This window comes from Ovis canadensis, chromosome 12 (assembly GCF_042477335.2).
Source record: "Ovis canadensis isolate MfBH-ARS-UI-01 breed Bighorn chromosome 12, ARS-UI_OviCan_v2, whole genome shotgun sequence".
NCBI lineage: Eukaryota > Metazoa > Chordata > Mammalia > Artiodactyla > Bovidae > Ovis > Ovis canadensis.
Genome location: NC_091256.1, coordinates 17,421,320 through 17,446,445, shown reverse-complemented (window position 1 = coordinate 17,446,445; position 25,126 = coordinate 17,421,320). Strand labels below are relative to the sequence as shown.

At 36.9% G+C, this 25,126-nt stretch overlaps 1 protein-coding gene across 5 annotated transcripts in view; it reads right to left on the bottom strand.

The window, feature by feature from the left end:
* KCNT2 (potassium sodium-activated channel subfamily T member 2) overlaps positions 1 to 25,126 on the bottom strand; it is a 445,066-nt gene that overhangs the window by 141,480 nt on the left and 278,460 nt on the right. For all 5 annotated transcript variants that reach the window (XR_011247634.1, XM_069545283.1, XM_069545284.1 and 2 more), the window contains exon 14: positions 4,416 to 4,524. Coding sequence is in view for 4 of the 5 variants with exons in the window: in XM_069545283.1 (XP_069401384.1) it covers positions 4,416 to 4,524 (109 nt within the window). In the remaining variant the exon portion in view is untranslated. The remainder of the gene's footprint in view (positions 1 to 4,415; positions 4,525 to 25,126) is intronic.

The window sequence follows — 25,126 nt, the reverse complement described above, 5'->3', positions numbered from 1 at the left end:
TAACTTTGAAATATTTTTCTTATCAATTCTCTTTCCTTCCCATTGATAAGCATAAAGAGCAAAGAATATTACCTTTTGGATGGGACAAATGAAATAAATATTTTTGTGAAATTAAGTGGAAAGGAAAAGAAAATATTAAATTTTGATAGAGATGGAATATTAAGATGGGTCAGCTGAATGTCTATCAACTGTTCTGATAACTTGGCATCTGTTTGCTAAAATCATCACAGTCCATGTTTGACAGCCTACTGTGATATCTGCCCAATGAATAAATTTCTGTTCATCTTTCTAGTATGTTTGCCAAATAAATCAAAATACTAATTTAATTGACAATAAAAAAAGCCACTGCCAAGAGCACTGAACACTCAAATGTAAATGAAGTAAGAGGGGAAAACTGAGAAGGGCTAAAATACAGAGTAAACGTCAATGAATAAAAGGAATACAGTTATTCAAAGTCATCTAAAATTGACCCCATCTAGTTGACTCTCTGATCAACTAGAACAGGAATGAGTATATTAACATCTAAATAAAGAAAATGTAAGATTGTAGGCACATTAATGAGCCTTGCGAGATGCACTGGTCTAGGTCATGGCTAAGTTGATATGAAAGCCTCCTGCTTAGTCACTCAGTATTTGCGACCCCATGAATTGTAACCCTGTCAGGTTCCTCTGTCCAGAGGATTTCCCGGACAAGTATACTGGAGTGGGTTGCCATTTCCTCCTCCAGGAGATCTTCCTGACTCAGGAATCGAACCTGTGACTCGTGAGTCTCCTGCACTGGCAGACAGATTCTTTACCACTGAAGCCACTTGAAGTAATCAGGGAAATGCAAAACAAAACCATACTTAACATATGGTTTCCATCTTTGCCCCATTTCCACGGGCTAGAGGAAAAGAATTAACAAACGTATGAAGGTTAAGTGGGGAAATCTAATTCTAAGGCTGGATTAGGAACTCCATTGTCAGACCTAAGGGAGGACTGTCACTAAATAAGCTGCCCTCTCTATCTCTAATTCCTGTTTCCTTTGTCTACCTTATTTGCTTCAGAACTCTTAATTATTATCTCCTTAAGTACCTACAATCTACAGAGCATTTAATTTAAAAATATATTTTCAAATTAGACTCTTAGATTTTGTATTATATTTTTTTGTGTGTTTGTTGGATCTAAGTCTTTAGCTTGTGTCTATCAACTATTTTTAGTCAATCACCATTTGTTATAGAATGAACTTTTAATAATATTATTTCTTCTTTTTTAATGGAGAAATTTGAGTATTACTGTAGGTATTGTCTCAATTAGTGGTTTGATAGTCCCTACATAAAGCATTTCTAGGCAACTCAATATTTCCCCATTATACTACTTAATTTAGCTCCCAAGTTTGCTTTCTTATTATTAAATCAATATATTTGAGGTCTCTAATTTCTGCTGATGCTTAAAGGCAAAATTTTAAACATGTTCTGTTAATGAGTGAATCTTCACTATACCTTCAATTAATGCATAACAAATTACTTTAGTCAAACAATATTATTAATAAAATATATTAAATTTTTAAAATTAAGTGATCTACTAGGATGATCATTTATACTGAAGTGATGGTATTTATCTGTTTAAGATAAGCTAGAATATATAAAAGCTCTTACAACTCAATAATCAGAAACAATGTGATTAGAAAACGGACAAAAGATCTGAATAGGTTTTTGTTCAAAGGTGATACGAAAATGGTCAATAAGCGCATGAACTAATTTTAACATTATTAGTAATCAGGGAAATGCAAACCAAAACCATAATGAAGCACCACTTTGCATTCAATAAGAGGGTTATGACGCAAAAAGCAGATAATAACAAGCATTGCTGAGGACAGGAAGAAACTGGAGTCATGATAGATTGCTGATGGCAATGTAAGATGATATAATCCCTTCAGAAAACATTTGGGAAGTTCCTAATTAAAAAGGCTAATATTACTGGTGTGTGTTGCTTGCTCCGTCACTTCAGTCATATCCAACTCTTTGTGACTCTATGGGCTGTAGCCCACTGGGCTCCTCTGTCAGTGAGATTTCCCAGGCAAGAACACTGGAGTGGGCTGACATTTCCTCCTCCAGGGGATCTTCCTGAGACCCAGGGATTTAACCCTTGTCTTTTGTGTCTCCTGCGTTTCCTGCAATGGCAGGTGCTTTCTTTACCACCAGCACCACCTAGGAAGCCCATGACTCAGCAATTTCACTCCTAGATATAGAGCCAAAGAAATTAAAGACATGTCCACATAAGAATCTTTACATTCATATTAAGAACAGCCTTATCCATAATGCTGGAAACAACTCAAGTACCCATCAGTTGATGAATAGAAAAGTAAAAAGAAATATATCCATACAATAGAAAACTACTCAGTTTGAAAAGGAACGAAGTAATGATGCATGTTACAATATGGATGAACCTTAAAAACATTATGGCAAGTGAGAGAAGCCAGTCCAAAAACAGCATACACTGCATGATTCCATTCATATCCATCCATTGCAAAATGCATCCGTTGTAATATTCCATCCATTGCAATATGCAATGTCCAGAAAAGAAAAATCTATAGACATAGGGTAAAGTTTGTGTTTGCCTATAGTTGGAAGAGTTTGGATACAATGTGGGCTATTGCAAAACTGTAGAGGATTTATGAGATAATGAAAATATTAGGATTTAGCAGTGATGGTTGCACAATTCTATGACTATACTGAAAACTAAAAAATCGTATACCTTAGCAGGTGAATTATATGGTATATGAATTATATCTCAATAAAGCTGCTACAAAGAAAGTACTTTTGGTGAATTAAAGCACTTATTGTGTCTTTTAATTGGGGAATGATTTTGCAGGTCAATCTTATAGGAAATCCTTACTTATGTAGTAATGTTTTCAAGATCACCACTTTCTTTTTTAATATGACAAAATTCATTAGAGTATATTAGGAAAAGTCCTATTTGAGGTGATGCTGAAATTCTTTTTAAATTTATATGAAGTGCAATGTTCACCAGGCACTACTGTGTGCCAATAAATAATATTTACTAGGAGTTGGAAAATGTTATTTAACCATTCTATACATACTAATGTGTGTTAGTGTTGAAGGGCTTCATTTGATCATTTGTGCAAGAATGAAGCTGACTAAATTCTCAGCTCTACAGCTGTACGAATCTGTGACAAAGATGGATGACAAAATAATGAAGCCATGTGGTAAGTTCTATGAATATTCAACCAGTTGGTGACAAAGTTTACAGTATTTTATTTAATTCCATCAAAATGTTGAGTAAGTCCATCCAAGAAAAACAATTTCATTTGTGGTCCTGTCACATTTTCTCTGTTGCACATATTAAAGGCTTATCAATGTATAGAATAGAAATAGTTATATTCAGAACTTTGAGAAAATTGCTTCTGGGAAGCTCTTTCTGTCTCTATAGAGCAGAGACATAATTAGAGAGAAAAGAGGTAAATTTACTTAAAAACACCAGAGGGAATATACTATTTTTCAATTATAAATTTCCTCCAAGCAGTACTAAATCCCAGGAAAGAATTTCCTTTTCCTTGATTTATTTGATTTGGCATTTCACTTAAACAACTATCAATTAACTCACTAAATTTAAATGATTATAACTACAAGCACCACTGTGGAATTTACTTAGAAAATCAAATATTTTGTCTACAATATCAAGTAAGGAATATGAAAAGTATGAAATGTGGTGCAACATTTCTCTCTTTAAATAAGAGCAGTGACTATATTCGCTGATTGTATTTAACTTGATAATGCAAGTCAAAAACAACGTCTATGGTTTAGGAAACTCTATTAAAATAAACAAGTAGGAAAAAATGTTCTGAGGATATAATTTCCTCAATACCCTGGAATTCATTAAATAATTTCTTTTATACTACATTAGCTAATTTGATCAACTACTTTGTTATCATTCTATCATAATTATAAAATTTTAATTTTGAGCTCATTTGGGTACAGACAGCTTTCAGATAAAAACTTACCTCAGAAACAGAAAAAGAATGACTTTAAGACCTTTCAATAGTGACTGCTGTCATCCTGTTTTTCAAGATTTTATTTGCTAAGCATTAATTTTGAAAGTAGAAACAATACCCTAATTCCAGGCCTAACTAATGATTCAGGCATATAATTTAGGATAAAACAAATCATCTCTCGATTAGTTAGAAAAAGACAGCAAATCACTGTCAATACCCTCTTTGTCTTGGACCCTGTAGTAGGTCTGTATTTGTCTGTCTACCCTCTGTCTACCAAATGATGATAACTCACACAAATGCAAGTAAAGGTACATATCTAGCTGTATACTTAGGCTTACTGTATTTCTAAATCACATAACTACACGTATATAATTCTTTTTTATACTTTAAAATGCATTATCTTAAAGAAAAAATATACTTACTGCCCTCTAGAGGTATGAACCAGTAGTGTAATAAGTGTAGATGTTGCTGGGCATATACAGTTTAAAGCTAACATGGCGTATTTAAACTCTTCTTCACAAACAACATGATCTGTTTGAAATAAAATAGGTAAATAAGAATAATTTACCTTGGGATAGTAGTATTTTAAAATAATACGTAAAACAGAGAATAAAATTACAAAAGCTTCCATATAAATACACTTGCTTCAGAGATGTTTTTACATGTGCAAATTTATCTCCAGGAAAAATGTTTCATAAGAGAGAGTACTAGACTGTGAGGTAAGTTACTGAGGTACAGCGGGGTTCTAACCCCAGATATGTCTTTAATAAAACTGACAGCCTTTGGCAAGAAGTTTTTTTCCTGTGCCTTATCTGTACAAAAAGGTAAGAAGTTGGTAGGTGTGACGTACAGCCTGTATAGTAAATTGAAGACTATACACAGTCTCCTTTACTTCTGATAATTCTATGGTATGAAATATAATAGTTCTGATTTATAACATGGTTTATTTATCAAATCCATAGTCACATAACATAAAAACTTAGAATTACTTATTAAAAAATGTGGTAGATAATATTTGCACAACATATAAGTAATAATTTGTACAATCAAAACAATTACAATTATCAATAAAAATTAATCCTGATATAAATATAAATTTAAATTATACATTAGCCTTAGGATCTAAGGTCATAAATGCAGAAGATGATAGAGTCCAGTTAGAAATGATAATAAATGGCATAAAAAGAAATTCAATGACATAAAAACAGTAGAGTGCTAGAAATGATGACTCATGGTGGGGGGGAGTGAAGGTCATGTTAAAAGGGATAATGCCATTCAGCCCAAGTAAATTGTTTTCATGCAGGAATGAGGGCCCAGATGCCATATGCTCAATTTTCCACAGAAATAACATTTTAGAGAAGCAATTAACGTTTGGGGGGAAAAAAAGCTGTTTGTTTGGGGGGAAAAAAACCTTCCCTTCCAAGCGAACTGCTGTAGCTGATATTGGAAATAAAGACTGCTTAAAGTTCTAAGAAAATAAATATTCTTAGGCAGTAAATAGCAGTTTTAGCTAATGAAGAAATGGGTTGAATTTGTGAGTCTGATCTATGAAATGAAAACATACACTATACAATTTATGACGAAACAAGATTACTTGGGAAGTGATTCATCAAATGTTCCAGACAGATATATAGTAACCTTACTCTTGTTTGCATAACATCAGTGAGCATATGAAAGAGCCCATTATTTTTCTTTTTCCTTCATTTTTTAAATTCATTTTCTTTTATATTTTATGGAAAAAATTATAAGCTATGGTTACACATCAGGATTTACTCTTTAAAAAACTCAAGAATCTAACAATGCTTCTTTTTTTTTCTGCTTAATACTGATAAGTATTATAATAATAACCTGTAAGAAAAATCTCCAAAATATATAACCATGACTTAATAGTTTATAAGAGGACAGTAGGTTCTAAGTCCTATTTTGAATTTAGAAAAGTATTCAAAATATCTGCAAAGGAACAGTGACTTAAACTGCTATTTTAATATTTCTCAAATAATTTTTAAGTATATAATGCCCAACCTAGGAAAATAAAGTTACAAAAATGCTAAATGAAGAATAATTTTACTTTAGAATCATATGATCGCCAAACACATGGGGTCTATAAATTTTAAACCAAAAATTGAATGCATGATTGAAGAAAAGTATGTATATCTATTATGACATGAGATAAGAATATTTAAAAATCCACTACCAGAAAATTTGGAAGGTATGATTACCACATATGCAATACCAAAGAATGCTCAAACAACCACACAATTAAACTCATCTCACATGCTAGTATAGTAACGCTCAAAATTTTCCAAGCCAGGCTTCAGCAATATGTGAACTGTGAACTTCCAGATGTTCAGCTGGTTTTAGAAAAGGCAGAGGAACCAGAGATCAAATTGCCAACATCTGATGCATTATCAAAAAAGCAAGAGAGTTCCTAAAAAACGTCTATCTCTGCTTTATTGACTATGCCAAAGACTTTGACTATGTAGATCACAATAAACTGTGGAAAATTCTAAAAGAGATAAGAATACCAGACCACCTGACTTGCCTTTTGAGAAACCTGTATGCAGGTCAGGAAGCAACAGTTAGAACTGAACATGGAACAACAGACTGGTTCCAAATAGGAAAAGGAGTACTTCAAGGCTGTATATTGTCACCCTGCTTATTTAACTTCTATGCAGAGTACATCATGAGAAATGCTGGGCTGGAGGAAGCACAAGCTGGAATCAAGATTGCTGGGAGAAATATCAGTAACCTCAGATATGCAGATGACATCACCCTTATGGCAGAAAGTGAAGAAGAACTAAAGAGCTCCTTGATGAAAGTGAAAGAGGAGAGTGAGAGATTTGGCTCAACATTCAGAAAACAGATCTTGGCATACGGTATCATTACTTCATCGCAAATAGATGGGGAAACAGTGGCTGACTATATTTTTCTGGGCTGCAAAATCACTGCAGATGGTGATTGCAGCCATGAAATTAAAAGATGCTTACTCTTTGGAAGGAAAGTTATGACCAACCTAGACAGACTTTGCCAACAAATGTCCGTCTAGTCAAGACTATGGTTTTTCCAGTAGTCATGTATGGATGTGAGAGTTGGACTCTAAAGAAAGCTGAGCGCCAAAGAATTGATGCTTTTGAACTGTGGTGTTGGAGAAGACTCTTGAGAGTCCTTTGGACTGCAAGGAGATCCAATCAGCCCATCTTAAAGGAGATCAGTCCTGGGTATTCATTGGAAAGACTGATGTTGAAGCTGAAACTCCAATACTTCAGCCACCTGATAAGAAGAGCTGACTCATTTGAAAAAACACTGATGCTGGGAAAGATTGAGTGCAGGAGGAGAAGGGGATGACAGAGGATGAGACAGTTGGATGACATCACTGACTCAATGGGTTTGGGTAGATTCTGGCAGTTGGTGATGGACAGGGAGGCCTGGTTTGCTGCGGTGCATGGGATCACAAAGAGTCGGACATGACTGAGCGACTGAACTGAGCTGAACTGAATACCATATGCAAATATTAACTTTCCCTTGGCTTAATGTACAAACTATATTTCTTCTAGCAGGGGACCATGAGAAAATGTGGTAGTTATATGATAGTTTGAAAATATTCCATCTTATTTTCCTTCAGTGCTAAAAAATAAAAATTGGGTCCCCTTCCTTCCATTTGCCTCAATTAATGTGTGTCTCTCTGATTGGTTGGAAATGGCTGAAGTACAATCATGTTGCACTGGCTAATGTTTCAAAAACTATAATCAGTTCAGATCAGTTCAGTCACTCAGTCATGTCCGACTCTTTGCAACCCCATGAACGCAGCATGCCAGGCCTCCCTGTCCATTACCAACTCCCAGAGTTCACTCAGACTCATGTCCATTGAGTCAGTGATGCCATCCAGCCATCTCATCCTCTGTCGTCCCCTTCTCCTCCTGCCCCCAATCCTTCCCAGCATCACAGTCTTTTCCAATGAGTCAACTCTTCGCATGAGGTGGCCAAAGTACTGGAGTTTCAGCTTTAGCATCATTCCCTCCAAAGAAATCCCAGGGCTGATCTCATTCAGAATGGACTGGTTGGATCTCCTTGCAGTCCAAGGGACTCTCAAGAGTCTTCTCCAACACCACAGTTCAAAAGCATCAATTCTTCGGTGCTCAGCTTTCTTCACAGTCCAACTCTCTCATCCACACATGACCACTGGAAAAACCATAGCCTTGACTAGGCAGACCTTTGTTGGCAAAGTAATGTCTCTGGTTTTCAACATGCTATCTAGGTTGGACATAACTTTTCTTCCAAGGAGTAAGCATCTTTTAATTTCATGGCTGCAGTCACCATCTGCAGTGATTTTAGAGCCCCAAAAATAAAGTCTGACACTGTTTCCACTGTTTCCCCATCTATTTCCCATGGAGTGATGAGACCAGATGCCATGATCTTCATTTTCTGAATGTTGAGCTTTAAGCCAACTTTTTCACTCTCCACTTTCACTTTCATCAAGAGGCTTTTTAGTTCCTCTTCACTTTCTGGCAGAAGGGTGGTGTCACCTGCATATCTGATGTTATTGATATTTCTCCTGGCAATCTTGATTCCAGCTTGTGTTTCTTCTAGCCCAGCGTTTCACATAATGTACTCTGCGTAGAAGTTAAATAAGCAGGGTGACAATATACAGCCTTGACGTACTCCTTTTTCTATTTGGAACCAGTCTGTTGGTCCATGTTCAGTTCTAACTGTTGCTTCCTGACCTGCATAAAAACTATAACAATCAGTGGGAAATAGAAGAAAAAAAGTAGCTTTAGGCATCATTTTTATATTTGTATATGCTTTTTTTCTACAGGTAGTAAAGTTTTTACAGTGTCTATTAACCCATCAAGAATTTACACATTTCTGGAGGCAATTTTCCACATAGATACAAAGTTTTGAAAAATTTTAGTACATACTGAATTATTTAGGAAGACATTTACTGTATAAACTAAGAGAAAGTTTATTTTGTTAATACTATATGTGAGTCATTAATAGAAATTTAAGATCTTATTAATGTTGTAGCAGGCATATATTTATTGGTGCAAGCATCTGTTTTGTGTTGTCTGTTTTTGGTTATTCATATCTTGGCATTTACAATGTTGAGATATATGTTTAGTTACTATTAATTACTTCTCTTCTGTTTCTCCTTCATATTATAAATTGCATATTCTATTAATTATTTAAAGTGTATTCATATAGATATTTACATTTACTCAGAATTTTGTTTCAGGCTAGTAAAGAAAGTGTGACAAAATATTTATCATACAAAGGAGGTATTGGATTAGTTTGAAAGCAATCATCTTAGATTAATGAGTTAATATATAATCTTGGGATTCCTTGTTAGATAAAATGAAAAATCAGTATTTTTTTATAAAGAAAACATATATTTCACCAATAAGGATGACTGACACATGAAAAGGAATACTATGGCACAATAGTCTTCATTTACACAAATTAAGAAAGGTGAAACTCAGTCTGCAAATCAAAATTGAATTTCTCTCTAGATGTCTCCTCTCAGGCCCAAATCCATCCCTCTTCCTCAAACATTTATACTCACTTTTATTTCCTAACTTGAATACAAAAGCAGAATATTCTTTCATCTTATTTTGCCCCTCATTTCCCAATGTCATATGACTGCAAAGGTTTATGGATGGTACCATTCCAGTCCTCTGTCTCTTTCTCACTCGCCTCCCTCCATTCCCACTCTTAACTGCTTATTGCAGGTTGGTGTTGGAGAAGACTCTTGAGAGTTCCTTGGGCTGCAAGGAAATCCAACCAGTCCATTCTGAAGGAGATCAGCCCTGGGATTTCTTTGGAAGGAATGATGCTAAAGCTGAAACTCCAGTACTTTGGCCACCTCATGGGAAGAGTTGACTCTTTGGAAAGGACTTTGATGCTGGGAAGGATTGGGGGCAGGAGAAGAAGGGGACGACAGAGGATGAGATGGCTGGATGGCATCACTGACTCGATGAATGCGAGTCTGAGTGAACTCTGGGAGTTGGTGATGGACAGGGAGGCCTGGCGTGCTGCGATTCATGGGGTCGCAAACAGTCAGACACGACTGAGAGACTGAACTGAACTGAACTGAACTGATCCTTATCCATTCTCTTAAGGGCCAGATATCAGCTTCTAGAATTAAAATTTATTTTTTCAAATTTTAGAAACAATATGCTTCATCTTGCAAACCCTGTGCACTAGATGTAGGGAGCAACCTATGCAAAAAACACTATTGTTTTTGCAGTTAAATGTGTGAATACTTTTACGAATTTGAAAAAAAATGAAGTTCAGTACAGGGTTTACTAGCAAATAACTTCAGGTCAGATTTTACCACTAACAGAAATATTAAAATATTTTCTTTTCTCAGAGTTTTCTGGATGAGGGATCCCAAATCAGCTAAAGGGATCATGGACCTTTATTTAAACACTAATAATCTCTCACTTGGGCTAATAAAACAGCTTCCTAAATGCTGGTCCTGTTTTGCAACTTTTTAGCGTCCCACTTATCACCCTTCTAAGACTGTGTGGGCAAATATAACTGCCTCAGTCATGAATGAATAAATGATATTTACAGCAATATGGATGGATTTAGAGATAACTGTATTAAGTGAAGTAAGCCAGACAGAGAAACACACATATCATATGATATTGCTAATGTACAGAATCTAAAGAAAAAACACACAAAAGAACTTATATATGAAATAGATCCACAAACATAAAAATAACAAATGTATGATTATCAATGGGGAAAGCAGAGAGATAAATTAGGAGTCTGGGATTAATCTGCACATTACTATATACACAATAGATAACCAACAATGACCTACTGTATAGCATAGGGAACTATACTCAATATTTTGTAATAACCTATAAGGAAAAATAAAATATATATGTATGAAAAAATATATATATGTATGGAGAGAGTTAATTCTTGGGTAGGTTGATAAGGAGTCTGGGGCCCTCGAGGAGGAGAAAAGGACAAACGTTTTTTTCTACATTCCTTTGTCATAGTCACATAAAACTTTCTTTTTTTTCTTTAAGCCCAGAGCTAATGATATACAACAAAAGAACTCATCTTCCTCAAAGGTATGTTTTACCTTAAACTCCTTAATGGATGATTATACAACAACAATGTATCCTGCTCAAAGACATGTTTCTCCTTAAAAAGTCTGACTAATCCTGTTATCTTAAAACGTATACTGTGGGAGTATCTGGTAAGATCTTTACATTCTTGAGATGTTCTTTTGATTTATTGTTAATAACCAGCTGAGAAAGTATACAGCTCCCTTGCCAAGACGAGTGACAGGGCACTCTCCACCCCCCTTCTGATGTCTACGTCAGAAGCTTTCTCTGTCCCTTTTCCAGTCTAATGAAACTTCTGTCACATGAAGTTCTGAGCGTCTGAAGCCTCCCCCCTGGTCCTGAAGCTAAATTCTCTTCGTGATCACGACTCCAACACTGTCCACCATAACTATCAGTATGTGCAACTGACTCAGGCTTCCTTAGCAGCTCAGCTGGCAAAGAATCTGCCTGCAAACAGGAGGCCCTGGTTCAATTCCTGGTTTGGAAAGACCCCCTGGAGAAGGGATAGGCTACCCACTCTGGTATTCTTGGGCTTCCCTGGTGGCTCAGCTGGTAAAGAATCTGCCTGCAGTGCAGGAGACCTGGGTTCGGAAGGTCCCTGCATCCGGAAGATCCCCTAGAGGAGGTCATGGCAACCCACTCCAGTATTCTTGACTGAAGAATCTTCCTGGGCAGAGGAGCCTGGTGGGCTATACAGTCCACAGGGTCACAAAGAGCTGGATACGACTGAGTGACTAAGCACACAGCACTGATTTACATGGCTGTACACCTGAAAGTAATACAACACTGTGTATCAACTATACTTCAATAAAATTATTAAATAATTAGGTAAATTAAAAATGAAACTGTGCTGGCCAATACAGTTGCCTTGGCCACATGTGGCTATTTAAGTTTAAATAACCTAAAACTAAACACAAATGAAAGTTCGAAAACAATAAAGTTCTCAGTAACACTTGACTACTGGCTAGGTATTCAGTTCAGTTCAGTTCATTTCAGTCGCTCAGTCGTGTGCGACTCTTTGCAACCCCATGAACCGCAGCATGCCAGGCCTCCCTGTCCATCACCAGCTCTCGGAGTTTACCCAAATTCATGTCCATTGAGTCGGTGATGCCATCTAACCATCTCATCCTCTGTCGTCCCCTTCTCCACCTGCCTTCAATTTTTCCCAACATCAGGGTCTTTTCAAATGAATCAGCTCCTCGCATCAGGTGGCAAAAATACTGGAGTTACAAGGCAAATATACATTATTATCAATAGCTAGAGAGTGCTCTTTAATCTGCCAAATGGATTAATGACCTTTCATAAATCTGAAAGCTTTATAGGATATATTTCCAATTCCTTAAAATGTCATTCCTAGACTGTCAGAATTTGGGTAATCTTATTAACATAATACGTTATTCTTTCCATGACCCTGCTCAGTCACATTGCTGCTAAAATTGTTCATATATAATAACAGGAGAGAAGGTAGAACATATGGGAGTTCTACCTTCAGACTGATGAGTATGTGCGTAGGCAGAAGTTCATGAAAACTTTGTTTTTCTTCCTATGGTCCTACTTTCTTAGTGAAGTAGGTTGGAGTGTTGATAGGCAAGAGGTTGGAGGTAAGAAGAGAAACATGGCAAAGCTATTTAAGAGAGGGTAAAAAGAAACAGATTTAGGAAACAGAATGACTGTTTGGCACCTGCTAGACCCCTAAAAATTAGTGATCATGAATTTAAAGTGGGACTAGCCTATGGGCTGTCTTTTGTTTCGATTCCTCTGGCCACTTAAATGCACGGAAATAAAATCCTAGAAGACAGTTGACACTACGAGTTGATTTTTGACTAACGAGCAAACTAACAGAGAGTCAACAAACTGAAATGCCAAGGTAGCTGCCATGCCACCAAGCCAGAGACAGGGATGGGGCAATAAAAGCAAAATAAGGCAAGTGTACGAAAGTTCTTAGAAAAGAACTTTAAGCACAATCACTGACACATGCAAAGGACTAGAGGAAATCTGTTCCAATTTCAACATTCTCTGTAATCACTGAAAACAGTGAACAAGAATCTATGCTTAGGAACAGACAAGTTATTCTGTGCAGCAGGATGGTCTCTAGTCAAAAAATTTCCTGCAAGGTCTTTGCAATTCATGTCCCACAGGATAATCACCATTGCCATGGATCAATGTCTGCCATGTGTCTCCCTTTCATTTTCTAAAAGCTAATATATTATTATACTTATCTTGCCCCACTATTATATATGCAAATAGGGTGGCAGTGAAGGTACCTAACTCATTTATTGGTTTGTTGTTGCCAGGCTATTAGGGTCCACAGCTAGAAATGACTTTGCATTATCGAGATATCCCGGACTTGGAGCTAGATTCAACAACTGAAGCAACTTTGGTGTGTTTTTCATAATAATGGATGAGTATCTTTCCTCGTGGCTCAGATGGGAAATAACACTCCTCTTGCAATGCAGCAGACCCAGGTTTGATCCCTGGGTTGGGAAGATCCCTTAGAGAAGGGAATGGCCACCCTCTCTAGTATTCTTGGCTGGAGAATCCCAGTGGTAGAGGAGCCTGGTGGGCTAGAGTCCATGGGGTCACAAAAGAGTCGGACATGTCTGAGCAACTAATACCGAACACATTTATCTTATTGTATAGAAAAAATACTGTGCCTGGATACGCGGGTGGACAGAAAGATTTGAACTGTGGCTGAAACTACTATCATCTATACTCATTCTCTCCTTGTTCCTTAGTAAGAGGCCCTCCTTTTCCTGCACATATCTCCAAGTTTTAGCTGGGTGGGTGGCTCCCCAGGGGGCAACGGCATGTATCGGCTCCTCAGTTAAACACGGTTACTAGACCAAGTTTTGCAAACTTCTGGGTTATTATTTGGCAGACAAATCCAGTTTTGTCTAAATTCTTTCCCTCTCACTGGTGAGGCCACGTATGTGGCCAGTTTTGATTATGCAGACAACATTCACTCCTTAGCAGAGATCAAATCTGTCCATGTTTTCTAATTCTCTTCCCTTGTTGAAGAAAACATTTCCTCATTTGAAATTACATATATTCTGTCTTGTGTTTCCTTCTTGTCCTTGTAAAGTTTCTGTTTGTTCTGACTCAGCTTTCTCTCTTGTTGCTTGTTCTTCGAGCATAAGTGCTTGGGATCCAGTGGGGTCACCACCGAGTGTGTCAGGCCCTGAACAAGGCCCTGTTCCCTCAGAGCCTCTCTTGCCTCATCTTTGACAATGTAAACAGTAATAGTATTTACCTCATGGGATTTTCTGAGGGAAAGAGTAGATAATGAGAACAAAATGCTGATCAGAATGCTACACAGATGATGGTGATCATCCTCATTTAGATCACTGGAAAAAGTGAAAAGTGAAAATGAAGTCGCTCAGTCATGTCTCACTCTGTGGCACCATGGACTGTAGCCCACCAGGCTCCTCCATCCACGGAATTTTCCAAGCAAGAGTACTGGAGTGGGTTGCCATTTCCTTCTCCAGGGGATCTTCCTGACCCAGGGATCACTCAGATGATGCTAAATGTTTATCATCACAATTCGGCATTACTAAAAATGAAATTTCCATAAGCCATCTTGAAATAATGTCAAACACTGGTCAACTACTTGTAAAAGAATGAAACTAGATCACTTTCTAACACCACACACAAAAATAAACTCAAAATGGATTAAAGATCTAAATGTAAGACCAGAAACTATAAAACTCCTAGAGGAGAACATAGGCAAAACACTCTCCGACATAAATCACAGCAGGATCCTCTATGATCCACCTCCCAGAATTCTGGAAATAAAAGCAAAAATAAACAAATGGGATCTAATGAAAATTAAAAGCTTCTGCACAACAAAGGAAAATATAAGCAAGGTGAAAAGACAGCCTTCTGAATGGGAGAAAATAATAGCAAATGAAGCAACTGACAAACAACTCATCTCAAAAATATACAAGCAACTTATGTAGCTCAATTCCAGAAAAATAAACAACCCAATCAAAAAATGGGCCAAAGAACTAAATAGACATTTCTCCAAAGAAGACACATGGATGGCTAACAAACACATGAAAAGATGCTCAACATCACTCATTATCAGAGAAATGCAAATCAAAACCACAATGAGGTACCACTTCACACCAGTCAGAATGGCTGCGATCCAAAAATCTGCAAGCAATAAATGCTGGAGAGGGTGTGGAGAAAAGGGAACCCTCCTACACTGTTGGTGGGAATGCAAACTAGTACAGCCACTATGGAGAACAGTGTGGAGACTCCTTAAAAAATTGCAAATAGAACTCCCTTATGACCCAGCAATCCCACTGCTGGGCATACACACCGAGGAAACCAGAACTGAAAGAGACCCATGTACCCCAATGTTCATCGCAGCACTGTTTATAATAGCCAGGACATGGAAACAACCTAGATGTCCATCAGCAGATGAATGGATAAGAAAGCTGTGGTACATATACACAATGGAGTATTACTCAGCCGTTAAAAAGAATTCATTTGAATCAATTCTGATGAGATGGATGAAACTGGAGCCGATTATACAGAGTGAAGTAAGCCAGAAAGAAAAACACCAATACAGTATACTAACACATATATATGGAATTTAGAAAGATGGCAATGACGACCCTGTATGCAAGACAGGAAAAAAGACACAGCTGTGTATAACGGACTTTTGGACTCAGAGGGAGAGGGAGAGGGTGGGATGATTTGGGAGAATGGCATTCTAACATGTATACTATCATGTAAGAATTGAATCGCCAGTCTATGTCTGACGCAGGATACAGCATGCTTGGGGCTGGTGCATGGGGATGACCCAGAGAGATGTTATGGGGAGGGAGGTGGGAGGGGGGCGCATGTTTGGGAACACATGTAAGAATTAAAGATTTTAAAATTAAAAAAATAAAAAACTAAAAAAAAAATAATACAGTTTAAAATCTTAAGGAGTAACAGGATATAACTCCACTGATACAAAAGCAGACTACAGACATGCACAAAAAAAGTGTAACAACACGACTCAAACTGTTAATAGTAGCCATCTTAAGGAATGGGAAACAGTTTTCAAGGACTGTGACTTTTAAAACAGCAGGATTATGTGAGATCCGTGGCTTCTATTTTATTGCTACATTTATCATTTTTGATTTAAAAGCTTTTCAGATAAGCAACTATAATTAGTTATAAAGTCATCAATAGATATGATCAAATCTATTGTGCTCTATTTCGACAGAAAGTCGATTTGTTAATTACATTTTAACAAGTCAGAATATTTTTAAGGTCTGCTTCACAGTATTTTCTGAGCTTGTCTATGATTTAAACTACTGGAAGCTTCTTCTATGCAGTTGCTAGGTAACGGGTCTTTGGAAAGCTGTAAACAGCAAGCGGCCAGTGCAGGAAACCACTCTAGCCCTGGGTTTTGATTTACAGAAATCAAATATCCTTTGGAAAAGAGCTTTCAAAGAGAAACATGAAACGGAGTAAATTTAAAAAATTGAATGTTATTTGTTTTTATTTTACGGGAAAAGAGTTTATTACATAGACCAACTGAACAAATTGTGTTATAAATCTCTCACATAACCTTTGCTTATTAGGCTCTGTTTATAAGCATGAGTGGGTTGATTGCCATGAAAATTGCTTCTTCTTCAAGGAGAATAGACAGCCTCTAACAATTGAGTTTTATTTTGATATTGTTGCTTAAATCAATAAATTACCAGTTGGGGTTTGTGTGTGTGTGTGTGTATGAGCAGACATCACACTTCTTCCAATTCTAAGACTGTGAACCATTCAACCACTAAATGACTAAGAATAGATTTAAGTAAAGCTTTAAAAGTCATTTACTTTCACAAGATTTAAATATAAGATTCTTATTAAATATACAGAATTCAACTCAGCTTGACGTTGGCAACATTAAAAAAACAGATTTATTTCACTTCAGTAATACTGAGTATAAAACACATTTTTGTGTTTTTCTAATTGCTTGAATCCTTATGCTATGTTAATGCTGTAACTTTTTTAATGTATCACACTAATTAAAAGCTCAAAAGAGGAACCAAGTTTCCTATATCCTAGAGCAAAACAGTTTTAATTTTATTAACCTTTTTCTCTAAACCATGTCACAAAAACAGCAGTATTAATATTTTTTTTGAAAAATTGCTGACTTCAGAACTCAATTTATTTAGATACTAATGGAAAGCATTTCTCACTAGTTTGTGACAGTAAGTGATGTCACGAAAATTGAGAGTGAATGATATATTTATTGAATTATCTTAATGATATTATAATAATAATAATCCCAAATAATATTTCACCTTTTATGCTAAATGATTCATATACATGTACGTATGTGTGTGTGTTATTAAAGCTCACAAAATCTCTATAATATATATTGTGTTAAACAGTTTTCAGATAAGGAATTAGATGTTCAAAGAGGTAATGTAACTTGCTTAAATCCATATTAAATTCAAACTGCCTATAAAGAACTCTATAAAAACTATACAAGTCTAAAATTGATTAACCAAATGCATTACAATACGTGAATCTTCTAGTGGTTTTCCTCTCTCCTGAACATTCTTTAAAGCTTACTACTTGGTACCAGATGGATAAGTGGCTCAAATCACCACTAAGTTGAACTGATGATTGAAAAAATGCAAACACCATGTTCCTCAAACTCCAATCATTTAATGACAGAGTTTGGAAAGAATGTGGCCAAAATTATAGCTGGACTAAAATGATTTGAGTCACTGATTCAAAGAGCTTTTGAAACATCTCTAGAAGACTTATTAGTAGCAAATATACAATGATAAATTTTATAAAGGACAAGAAAGCAAGCGCTCTAAGAATTTAAAAAGATACCTTTCTTTTCCTCAAAGAATCAGAAAAAAATCCCCCAAAAAGTGATGTGTAAACTAAGATTTTAAGGATAATTAAGAGTCATTAGTTGAAAGGTGAGGAAAGCATGTAGAGTTTCTTAAAAGTTCTCTTAAAACTTCTTTCAATTTTCTTAAAAGTAAATCAGAGAGGTAGGAGGATATTTAAATTTCCATGGAGATAAATGAACAAATAAAGATTTTAAAATGAAGGAGAGAAAAATATCACAAAGTTGCAGACAGGGTACCAGGCAGTGGGATCCAGCAAGATGTCTGTGTGTGTTAGTCGCTCAGTCGTGTGTGATTCTGTGCAACCCCCTGGACTGTATACCACCAGGTTCCTCTGTCCATGGGATTCTCTAGGCAAGAATACTGGAGTGGGTTGCTATGCCCTCCTCCAGGGCATCTTCCCAACCCAGGGATCAATCCTGGGTCTCCCAAGTTGCAGGCAGATTCTTTACCATCTAAGCCACCAGGGAAACCAGCATGGAAATAAGGAAATACTATTGCAACAGGAGAAAGGCAGGAAAGAGTGGGTGAAAAGGAAGTGACATTGGGGAAATATGGTAGCAAAAATCTGAGGAAATCTTTCATGCATTGTTTCCCCCCATCTAGGAATTAAGCGATGAGCTAAAGTTTGAAACTGTAATTGCAAGAGTAAGAGCAGGAGGGAGGTGGGAGGGGGGTTCATGTTTGGGAACGCATGTAAGAATTAAAGATTTTAAAATTAAAAAAATAAAAAACTAAAAAGAAAAAAAGAGTAAGAGCATGTTTTAATAAGAAAAAAAAAAGTGCACACTGTGAAGGGCCTGTGAGCTGCAGGACCATGAATTCAGCAATATGAGTCTGACTCACTGTGTGAATTTTGTTTCTAGCAGCGCTTACTCAGCCAAGGAGCAGGAGAAAAGGATCCATCCGTGTAGGATTTTGTTTGTTTGTGTGTATGTTTGCTATTGTCAATCAGGAGCCATCAAAAATCACAACAAAGGGAAACAGTATATTGATATGCAGTTATCACAGACCACAAAGTCCAGGTAGTTTAAAGAGGGCAGGACAAACAAGGAAGGTGAGGCACAAAAGACTCTACACTGATAGGGCACTGGAGCTAGGCTTCTCAGCTAATTGTGATGAAAGACAGATGTCTCTTTTTTTTAAATTTCCAACTTATTGCGGACACATATATGGTTCTATTTTGCATGTATGTTCTTGCCTGGAGAATCCCATGGATGAGGTGCCTAGTGGGCTACAGTCTATGTGATTGCAAAGAGTTGGAGACAACTAAGCAACTAACACACACACACACACACACAAAGAACTCATGCCATATATGACTCACCTATAAACTCGATATGATCCAAACCAGTCTACTTGCTTTCCAAAGAGCAACACACTGCAATGCATTAGGATGTCATGATGTCAGATTGCTATCAAAGTTTCTACATGCTCAGTCTCAACTGGGTATTTATTTTGTAGTCTAGCAAAAGTCAAGGAGGGCATGGCAACCCAATCCATTATTCTTGCCTAGAAAATTCCATGGACAGAGGAGCCTGGGGGGCTACAGTCCACAGGGTCGCAGAGTCAGACACCACTGAAGTGACTGAGCATGTACAAGCTAGTAAAAGTCTATAGACTGAAACTGGCCTTTGGACCTCACTTTGAGCAACACTGTGTTAAAAGCTAATTGAAAAGTACTGCATCCCTGAGGCGGAAGAGGGAGGTTTTAGATAGCACTGGATGGCTGAATTAACAAAACAGACAGAAGACTGAGTTTGGGTGATGTGAGGTCTGAACAGATAAATAGGCCTGGAGTTTGGGAGGATGCAGGATCGAGGTGTACAATTCTACTCCATGTCTTTTTCACTCTAAATCTCTGGAAACCATTGTCATGTAAACTGGAAAATAGACCTTCTGAACCACACATTCTATGAGGATTAAAATATAATCTCAGAACCCTTAGAAATAAATTATAAAGTAGGAAAATGTGGCAAAGGTGGTTCTGTACTTGATTGAAAGAATCATTGCAACCGGAGTCAGAAGATGTAAGATCGAATTCCACATCTTTAGTCATGTAAGGCTTAGAGCAACTATGCCTAGTAGTATATTAGACAAATAAGTAGTAAGTATATCTGTCTTACAAAAATGTAAACTTTAGATTAAAATAACACAAAATAGCATGCAGCCAAGTACAGAGTCCCATAATAAGTTAAAGTTTTTTCTTTCATAAAAATAGGCGAGTAGAAACATGCACTTACATGAGTCCACACCCTTTCCTTACCAAAGAAGGAAGATGCTACAATTTGCTTGATCTTCCCATGACAACCTATAGCCATATTTATAGTTGTCATGTACAATCTGTGACAGTTCTTTTTGTCTGTGTCATTACCCTGGACAAAGTTGCAAATGAGATCTCACCTCATCTCTTCTATTGGGTGTTTAGGACACACTTACTGGGCACTGCCTAATCTTTGGCAGCATTCCAGAATAACCAAATCTTTTCTTTTCCCTCCAAAATGCCTCTGCAGAGATAGATGGCAGATAGAGATAGACAATAGATAATAGATAGGTAGATAAGCACTACTATCAGCTAGATATTCATCTAACAATCTTACTAAAGAGACATACAAAAGGCCATTGAAATTTCAATTTTACCAGGAGGTATATGCAATTTAAAAGGAGTCATTTTATGCAAAGTGAGGTTGACTTAAGGGAATAATTGAGCCAAGTGCCTTGTCTTGCTGAGTCTTTGCCTACCATGAGATAGATATTCTTCCTCCAAACAGCCCTCACGATTCTTCCATATGAAGTTTACATCAACAGATCCCAAAAACTAAGTCTGGCATTTCAGTACTTCATGATCCACACACTCTTTTTTACTTTAGGGGATAATTCTAGGGGTTGCTGAAAATTCTGCCTTAAAAAGTAACTATTAGAAAAATGAACTGATTTGAACTATTAATTGATGGATCTTTGGATAATCTAGAGGCAAAAATCATAAAGAAGACAGTGACAATGTACAAAAAAGAGACAAAAATTCTGTTAGAAACACCATAAGTACAACCCAAAGACAACTGGCAAACTGAAAAAAAAAAGGCAACTTAAAAAAAATCAAAATATTTGTAATTTTTTTTAAAAAGGAAAATCTCTATAATTCACTAAGAGAAAAATAGCCACCTCTGTAGAAAATAAGGGTAAATGGGGTGTGCTTTATATACGAATACACACACAAAGTAAGTGGACAAGAGATACATGAAAATGTGCAACTGTTGGTAATCAAAACTTTAAAAGTAAAATGAACTATTATGGGAACACCACATATCGTTTAACAGCACATGGTCTGGAGACAGAATGCATATTCAAGATTGAGCTCTACCACTTAGTATGGCACCATCAGCATTTCTCTTAATATCTCCGTTTCTCAGTTTTCTCATCCATGAAATGGGAATCATAATAGAATCTACCCAGACTAGCTTGCTTGACCAACAGCCTCTATGATTCTCATATCCTGGTACTGGATCCTGTCATCCGTTCCCTTCTACACAGAATATGGCTGATCTATGTGACCAATGAGATACTGTGGAAATTACAGAATGTGGTGGTCATAAAAGACCCTGTGGCTTCCGCCTTGCTCTCTCCTGGATCAGCTGGTCTGGCAGAAGCAGGCAACCACGTCACAAGGCCCTCAAGCAGCCCTAAAGAAAAGTCCCGGAGGTAAGGAACTGAGCCTCTTGCCACAGCCAGCACTAACCTGACAACCACGTGAGTGATGAGGGGCCACCTTGGATACAGAACTTCCAGTCCAAGCCAAGCCTCCAGACAACACAGGCCCAACTGACATCTTTACTGCAACCTCACAGGTATCTGGATTATTACTTCTCCCAAATTCCTGACCTACAGAAACTGTGAGATAAGGAGTGCTTATTGGTTATACCACAAAGGTTTGCAGTCATTACAAAGCCATAGATTACTAATCTACTATCTTAATGGGGCTTCCTTGATGTCTCAGTGGGTAAAGATTCTGCCTCCAATGCAGGAAACACAGAACACGAAGGTTTTGTCCCTGAGTTAGAAAGACCCCCCTGGAGGAGGAAATGGCAACACAGTATTCTTACCTGAAAAACCCCATGGACAGAGGTGCTTGGTGGGCTACAGTCCATGAGGTCACAAGAGTCAGACACAACTGAGTGACTAAGCACAATTATCTTTACAAGATTATGATGAAAATTCATTGATTTTCTGTAATGAACTATAGGGAAATAAAGTTTAAAAAAGAGGGGATATATGTATAACTGATTTACTCTGCTGTATAGCAGAAAGTAACACAACATTGTAAATCAACTATACTCTGATAAAAAAATTAATTAAAAAAGAAAGTTACTGAGTTAATCTATAAAAAGTTATTCAGAACTGTATTCATTGCACATAGTAAGCAGTAAATAAATGTCTGCCACAATTATGGGCTTTCCCAGTGGGGCTAGTGGTAAAGAACTTGCCTGCCAATGCAGGACATGTAAGAGAAACAGGTTCAATCCATGAGTCGGGAAGATCCCCTGGGGGAGGGCATAGCAATCCACTCCAGTATTTTTGCCTAGAGAATCCCATGGACAGAGGAGCCTGGCAGGCTAAAGTCAAGGGTCGCACAGAGTTGGACATGACTGAAGCGACTTAGCACACATGCATGCCACAAAAATAATAGTAAAGTCGTTCTTAAATTATTTTTCATTCAACCAGGTGGCAAAAGTTAGTAAAAGGAATATTGCTCACGCCTGCAACAGTAACTTATTCATTTCTGGGGAGCAAACTGGCTTGTGTATTAAAGACCATAAAAGTACACATACTATTTAACTACAAAATTAAACTAGATGACCATCTTAAACTAGTCCCACCCAAGTTCACAAAAATCTCTTATATAATAATTGTGTTTTTATATTCCTTCTTTTAGTCCCAGACAGAACTGAATCTTAATAAGCTGAAAACCAAACAATAATGAATAAACAGTCCAAAATGAAACTGATTTTGTCAAAACTGCTAACTTACGATTCACAAATTTCTTTTTCTTATTTTCAAACACACAAACTTCCCAAATTTTTGGTAATAATTTATCTCAGCTAATTGCAATTACTTTGGCAGTTTTTTTTCTTTCTTTTTTAAAATTCATTTTAATTGGAGGTTAATTACTTTACAATATTGTATTGGTTTTGCCATACATCAACATGAATCCGCCACAGGTATACACGTGTTCCCCATCCTGAACCCTCCTCCCTTCCCTCCCTGTACCATCCCTCTGCATTGTCTCAGTGCACCAGCCCCAAGCATTAAGTATCATGCATCGAACCTGGACTGGCGATTCGTTTCATATATGATATTATACATGTTTCAATGCCATTCTCCCAAATCATCCCACCCTCGCCCTCTCCCACAGAGTCCAAAAGACTGTTCTATATATCTGTGTCTCTTTTGCTGTCTTGCATACAGGGTTATCATTACCATCTTTCTAAATTCCATAGATATGTATTAGTATTCTGTATTGGTGTTTTTCTTTCTGGCTTATTTCACTCTGTATAATGGGCTCCAGTTTTATCCACCTCACTAGAACTGATTCAAATGTATTCTTTTTAATGGCTGAGTAACATTCCATTGTGTATATGTACCACAGCTTTCTTATCCATTCATCTGCTGATGGACATCTAGGTTGCTTCCATGTCCTGGCTATTATAAACATTGGGGTACACGCGTCTCTTTCAAAAATAGCTACTTCTTAGAATGTCCCTGGTGGTCCAGTGTGTTAAAACTCTATGCTCCTGATGTAGGGGGCCTAGGTTCAATCCTTGATTGGGGAAACAAAGATGCCACATGCTGTGTGGAGTGGCCCAAAAAAATAGCTACCACTTTTTAAAATGACTTATTTTTTAGTACTTATTAGAAAGTGAATTTAACATTCTCAAGGAGGTGTTCTGGCCAATTTATCACATTTAGTCCCTTCTATTTACTATATAGAATAGCTTGAATAAGAACTGAAAAAAAAAAGTGAGAACAGGCATGAAAGACAGAAAGGTATATGAACATATTAAATGAGAATTGGTTATAGGTTATGTAACAATATGCTAATTAGAAAGACATTTATATATTTAATTTTGCCAACATAATAGCAGTATTTCTGGTCATGTAAACAAATGATTATAGTCTATAAAAACATAACCCCTTGTTCTAATTAAGTGAACATGTTTCCGCCTTAGATGTAACTATTTGGAAATTTTTATGGCATTAATTACACTTGGTAATTTGGACTTTGTGAGAAAGAAATGTGAAATGTAAACTCTACAAATAAAAACAGCCATCTTCAACAAACTTGCCTTCTAGCTATAATTATGTTTTCACATTAAATGAAATATAATTTAATGCACATAAGTAGTATTAATAAAATTGTTACCTTATTTTGAGGAATTTCATATCTTATTTCATCCATAATGTTCTTCATTTTAATATCGATAAAATTTATAGTAATGATTTATAGTTGGATAATTTATATACACAGGCTTCCCTGGTGGATCAGTGGTAAAGAGCCCACCTGCAATGCAAGAGACCCGGGTTCGACCCTGGGTCAGGAAGATCCCCTGGAGAAGGAAATGGCAACGCACTCGAGTATTCTTGCCTGGGAAATCCCATGGACAGAGGAGCCTGGTGGGCTACAGTCCAGGGGTCACGAAAGAATCGGACACGGCTTAGTGACTAAACAACAACAATGAATTCATATACAGACCACATATCATACATTTTGTGTATCGATTCTCATATGGCTAGACATTTTATTTCTTTTTACATCTATTCTTACAATAAGTAAAATTGTAAAGGATGGACTTCTATTTAACTGTTGTGTTCAAGACTGATGGACACGGTGAGGGGGAAAGAGAAGTAAGATGTATGGAGAGAGTAACATGGAAACGTGTATATTACCATATGTAAAATACTTAGCCAGTGGGAATTTGTTGTGTGATTCAGGGAACCCAAACCAGGGCTCTGTAACATCCTAGAGGGGTCGGATGGGGAGGGAGGTGGGAAGAGGCTCAAGTGGGAGGGGATATAAGTGTATCTATGGTGGATTCATGTTGATGTTTGACAGAAACAAGCACAATATTGTAGAGCAATTATCCTTCAATTACAAATGAGTTTAATTATTAAAAAAAAGAAAAACATGTTTTGTGC